The following is a 6,394-nucleotide window of genomic DNA, read 5'->3' on the forward strand; positions in this document are numbered from 1 at the left end:
TATTTTTACTTCAGAAAGTTTATGAAAAATTTCAAAAATTAACATGAAGGCAGCACTTTCATTTCAACTCATTGCTCCAACAAATTGTTTTGCTAACCCAAGTTTAATATGTAATGATGATGGGTGAACCTTATCTGCTCGTATCAGAGTGAATTTTTTTTTAACTGATAGATTTTTCGCTTGGAATTAATTTTTTTCTCAACGGCCAACTTTTTTTAACATAATATTCATCCCTAGCCTGACTATTCTATTCACAAATGAAGCATGGATATGAAGTGAATCCCGATTGTGGTCCTAACAAAGTTGTGAATATTTTCAAGTAATAACAATATCACGCATTTCTCGTTCCAAATCTAACAAACGTAAAACCGTATCATGTTGGTAGTCAGAACATATTTAGCCTAAATTACCGAATGTTACGTAGCGCGAGGTGCTCTCTCTCTTTCTCTTTCTCTCTTTTCCGCGTTTTCTCGCTCTCTTCGATCGTTTATACCTGTAATATGGCCTGGGTCTAATATACATTAAAATAAAACTCATGGTATCACATATGCGGAGGAGGCTATAACGGTTAACACTACATCATAAATCATATTTTAAGTAATCGAATCAAATATATTCTAATTATGTTTTATAAATGTGCTATCCAGTTACATATTAATCTATAGTTTTTAATAATTTTCAGTACATTACAAAAGAGCAAATTAACCAGTCGCATTCAATCCAATAACTTCAAACATATATCAATAAAGTGTCTTACTACTTTAGACTTTTTAGTTTCATTTTATTTTATAGTTTCTAATATACATTGTAAAAGAGTGGATCAACCAATAGAGTTCAATTTATTAGCTTTGAATAAATTTCAACAAACTATTTATATTCATATTTTACATACAATTTTCTGAACATTTGGTTATATATTTTGACAAAAGTTACAAGAAAATGATACTTTTGTTCATTCCACATGAGTCTCTGGTATCGATGTATACCTAAATATTTTACTTTACAATATATATTCATCTTTGAATTTAATAGATGGACAGATGTCTATTCGAAGTGTAAACTTTGTGTGTATTGACATTGGTCCGATGTGTATACCAGGTATAGCGTTGGCCTAGAACACTACCCTGCAGCGCTCCTGCATTTATAAGCTGTCGTTCTGATATCTTTTTATTTATTTTTATTTGGAAAGTTCTATATTGTAGATATGAATAAAGTACAAGGGGGGATTAATAAGTCTTACACCAAAAGAAATCACAGTTAAACGCCGTTCATGGCAAGTGTGCCCCTGTGTTTAACCCTTTAACGCCTGAATTGCAGTTCTTCAGTAGTCCATGTTTGAGGTAGTGCCAATCAACGTAAAAATGATAAAAATGTCTGAAAATTCATACTCGACTATTTTCGGGTATGCTCTTTCGATTGGCGTGGTTAAAAATTTAAAAAAATTTAAAAAAACCATTAAATTTTGCAATTTAAATAAAAAAAGCACGATTTTTACAATACATTTTTTTTCAAACTCGATTTTCACCTGGAACCACCTGTTCATTTCACGCAGAACCTTTCAAAATCGTGCAATAATACCTCGAACTTAAAAGTTATGGACTTATGATAATAAATTTTGGCATAAAAAATTCAAAATGGCGCCCAAAATGGGTCAATGTCAGGGTACATTTTCATTATTTTTTTTTTCACGAACGGTCAATTTTAGAAAAAAATTGTATAGAATAAAAAGTGTTTAGAATCACTCAAAAAATACGCCTGAATTTTTTCAAAATAGTTTAAAGACTTTTTTAATTTTTTTTAAAAATTGTCAAATTCAAAAATCCAAAAACTTCTCAAAAAATTCTGAAAAAATTCACACTTACTCTTTGAACGATTTTAAGCAACTTTTCTTCTATAAAATTTTTTCCTAAAACTGATCATTGTTGACTAAAATGGGTTAAATAGAAAAAATTATTTACTTGTTGAACGAAATTACATTTCTGTCCACAAAGCAAATTTTTTTAACATTCTTTATTTAGTTTACTTTCCTTACTTTTTCTTTTCTTTTTATTTTAAATCTGTTTTATATATTTTTTATAAAATGTAGCAAGTATATCAAAGTTAGTTATTTTTATTCGATTACTTATCATAATAATCAGTATAATTATGTGTGATTACCATATTCTTGATTCTCACATATTATAGGGATTAATTTTACTTTATTTATTTTGAAGATTTAAAATATTGCTAATGATTTTTTTCTGAACCGAAAATGTCGCAATTATTTCAAAGATAGTTTCTTTTATTATTTTTCATGTGCTCTATAATTATACGTGATAATTCTAACATATCATAGTAATTATTTTTACTTTATTTGTTTTCAATATTTTAAATATTTCTACTGCTTTGTTTCTGAAACATATTGTAAAAATGCCAAAGAGAAAAAATGAAACATCGGCTTCTGCTACTGTTTCAAAAAATCGTCATAAAAAGAAATACAAGGTATCGTCTAGTTCGATAGAATTTGATGAAGAAGAAAATTATGATGAAGCTGTTTTTATTCCAAATCCAGATAGTTCTGGCGAATCTGATGGTGATGATTCACGTTACGAAAATGACGATTTTGATGATTCTGAAAATGAAGTCGAAGAGTTTTTTCCAAGTTCATCTTATAGAAAAGTTCTCCAAGGATATGAACCTTCCCAGAAAAAACTTGAAGATGACCATCAATTTGTTTGGGTTGACGGAGAAAAGAAATATCATTCTAATCTGAAAAATGAAATATTACTGTCAGAAAAAGATAAAAACTTCATTTCCCAATGCTCTGACTCCAAACTATTCGAATTGTTCTTTTCTACAGATATCAAACAATATATAATCGAAGCTACTAAAATAAATGGATATGATCTGACTCCGGAAAAATTGAATGCATTTTTAGGTATAATAATATTTACCATGTTCAACAAACGTTTATCCCAAAGAGATTATTGGTCAAAAGATCCTTTTCTTGGATGTGCTTTAGTACCTAATGTTATGAGTCGCGATGAATTTGAGGAGATAAAGTCAAAGCTCAAGTTGTCCAAACCAGAAGACGAAGATTCTAACGATAGAGTCTGGCGTGTTCGATCTGTTTTCAACATTTTTAGAAAAAATCTTCTTATTTTTGGAGTTTTTGCAACGGCTCTTTCGATCGACGAAATGATGCTAAAATTTTTTGGAAAAACTGTGTTGAAGCAATTCATCAAATCAAAGCCCATTAGATTTGGTATCAAACTATGGGCTTTATGTAGTGCAAACGGGTATGTGTTTGACTGTGACATATACTGCGGAAAAAACTCTGAAAATAATGATTTTTTACCAAAATGTGCATTAGGCAGCCGTGTTGTCATGCAAATGTTGCAAAATGTTTTGGAAAATATATCAATTAAAAAGCTGAGTAAGTACCACGTTTATTTCGATAATTTATTTTGCTGCCCTGATTTATTAGTACATCTACACAAAATTGGAATACAAGCAACAGGCACGGTTCGAGAAAATCGTATCAATGTAAAAAACAACGTTGACAAAAAAGATAATAGAGGTACATATGCAGTCAAACATGATACAGAAAGTGGTATCAACTTTATAACTGTTGTAGATTCTAAGCCAGTTTCTATTTTGTCAACTGCCGCAGGTGTTACTCCTCTTTCTATAGTAAAACGTTTTGACAAGGAACAAAAGCAGAAATCTGACATATCATTCCCCCATGCATTTTCGGTGTATAACAAATTTATGGGCCGAGTTGATATTCATGACCAGCGATGTAATAAGGTTGTGCCTATTGTGCGTTCGAAAAAATGGACTTGGATTATACTCATGAGAATGATTCAATCAAGCATCACCAATTCTGTAGTTTTGAGAGACTTGACCGATTCAGAAGATAAAAAACACTCTACAAAAAGCTTTGCACTCTCATTAGCTAAACATTACATGGCGAAGAAGGATTTCAAAGGACATAAGTCAGAGATTGTACAAAAGTTTAGATATTGTTCGGGAGAAAAATGTGAAAAGCGAACAAACAGGATTTGTGAAAATTGTGAATTGTATTTTTGCAAAATATGTTTTGATACAATCCACTGATAGTCATTTAAAATAACTTTTTAAAGTTTAAAAAACGTAAACCTTTTAAAAAAATTATAAAAAAACGTAAAAAAAATTAAAAAAAAATAAATAAAAAAAAAAAAAAAAGAAGAAGATTCTCGGAAATCGTCCACCTCCAAGTGGTGAGAATCGGGCAACATTGTTGATAAAGACAATGGCAAAGGGCGATCTTGATCTCTGGATTATATACTTACAAATATTACACCCAGACTTGTATATATATGCCTGTGTGTGTATGCAGATTTTCGGCCATGTAGTGCACGAATAATTTTTTCTATTTAACCCATTTTAGTCAACAATGATCAGTTTTAGGAAAAAATTTTATAGAAAAAAAGTTGTTTAAAATCATTCAAAGAGTAAGTGTGAATTTTTTCAGAATTTTTTGAGAAGTTTTTGGATTTTTGAATTTAACAACTTTTTAAAAAAATTAAAAAAGTCTTTAAACTATTTTGAAAAAATTCAGGCGTATTTTTTGAGTGATTCTAAACACTTTTTATTCCATACAATTTTTTTCTAAAATTGACCGTTCGTGAAAAAAAAAATAATGAAAATGTACCCTGACATTGACCCATTTTGGGCGCCATTTTGAATTTTTTATGCCAAAATTTATTATCATATATAATCTAACTTTTAAGTTCGAGGTATTATTGCACGATTTTGAAAGGTTCTGCGTGAAATGAACAGGTGGTTCCAGGTGAAAATCGAGTTTGAAAAAAAAATGTATTGTAAAAATCGTGCTTTTTTTTATTTAAATTGCAAAATTTAATGGTTTTTTAAATTTTTTTAAATTTTTAACCACGCCAATCGAAAGAGCATACCCGAAAATAGTCGAGTATGAATTTTCAGACAATTTTATCATTTTTACGTTGATTGGCACTACCTCAAACATGGACTACTGAAGAACTGCAATTCAGGCGTTAATGGGTTAAGACTGTTTATAACTGGGTAAATGAATTTAAACGCGTCCGTACAACAACAAATGATGAACCTTGTTCAGGACGCCCTGTAGAAGTGAGTACGCCCGAAATGGTCAACAAAATCCACGATATGATGTTGAGTGATAGAAGATTAAAATTGCGAGAATTAGTTGAGGCCACAGGGGTATCAAAGGGTACAATCATTTCAATTTTGCATGAAAAATTGGGGATGAAAAAAATATCAACAAGATGGGTGCCGCATTTACTCACTGTTGAAAACAAACGAACCCGCGTGGTCACCTCTGAGGCTCTATTGGCACGTATACGTCGTAATCCGGAAGACTTTTGGCATCGACTCGTAACTGTAGACGAAACAAGGGTACACGACTACACTCCTGAAACCAAAGAACAGTCGAAACAATGGATTACCGCAGGAGAACCAGCCCCAAAGAAGGTAAAGATAATAAAGTCAGCTGGCAAGATTATGGCCACGGTTTTCTGGGATGCGTATGGAATCATCTACATCGACTACTTGGAAAAGAGCCAGACGATCACTGGACAATATTATGCATCATTATTAGGTTAGCTGAAAGAAAAAATCAGAGAAAAACGTCCTCACTTGAACAAAAAAATGCCTCTTTCTTCAAGACAATGCTCGAGTTCACACGTGTGCAGTTTCGATGGCAAAAATTAACGATTTAAAGTTTGAATTAATTGACCATCCACCATATTCGCCTGATTTGGCTCCCAGTGACTTTTTCTTATTTCCTAACCTCAAAAAATGGCTTGTCGGACAACGATTCATGTCGAATGAAGAAGTCATCGCCGAAACAAATGACTAATTTGAGGATTTTCAGAAATCATATTTTTCTGATGGCTTAGAAAACTGGAAGGCGGTTTAATAAAATTTATCGACCTTCAAGGATATTATGTTGAAAAATAAGAATAAATTACATACGCAAAACTTTTTTTTCCTTCTTTTTGTAAAGACTTATTTGACCCCCTCTCGTAGCTCGTAGTGGCACTTTGGAAAACATCTCTTTAGTTTGTGCAGTAACCCTTTATGCCAAACTTTATTGAACGCTCGTTGGACATCATTAAATATACTGTAGCAATACTGTTTGTCTTCAATGGTTTTCCTCGCCGTAGATTTTATTCTGTTTAATTGTTCAATCATGAATTGATTGCACCTGAAACCAAATTGATGGTTTGGTATAAGTTATCTATTTAGTATTATTGGATTGATTCTAAGATTAATTTTTCCTAAATTTTTGAAAGTACAGGTAAGAGACTAATTGGTGTGTTTCAAGATATCAGTCCAGAGTCTTTACCGGGTTCATATATTAAAACAATATTTG

At 31.4% G+C, this 6,394-nt stretch overlaps 1 protein-coding gene across 1 annotated transcript; it reads left to right on the forward strand.

Moving 5' to 3' along the window:
• The first annotated feature begins 2,409 nt into the window (after window positions 1-2,409).
• LOC131675628 (piggyBac transposable element-derived protein 3-like) lies at window positions 2,410-4,098 on the forward strand. Its single transcript, XM_058954667.1, has one exon. The coding sequence runs from the start codon at window positions 2,410-2,412 to the stop codon at window positions 4,096-4,098; it is 1,689 nt and encodes a 562-aa protein (XP_058810650.1).
• The last annotated feature ends 2,296 nt before the right edge of the window (window positions 4,099-6,394 follow it).

Source organism: Phymastichus coffea, unplaced genomic scaffold (genome assembly GCF_024137745.1).
Source record: "Phymastichus coffea isolate CEN01 unplaced genomic scaffold, Cenicafe_Pcof_1.1 PCOF00027, whole genome shotgun sequence".
In the NCBI taxonomy this organism is placed as follows: domain Eukaryota; kingdom Metazoa; phylum Arthropoda; class Insecta; order Hymenoptera; family Eulophidae; genus Phymastichus; species Phymastichus coffea.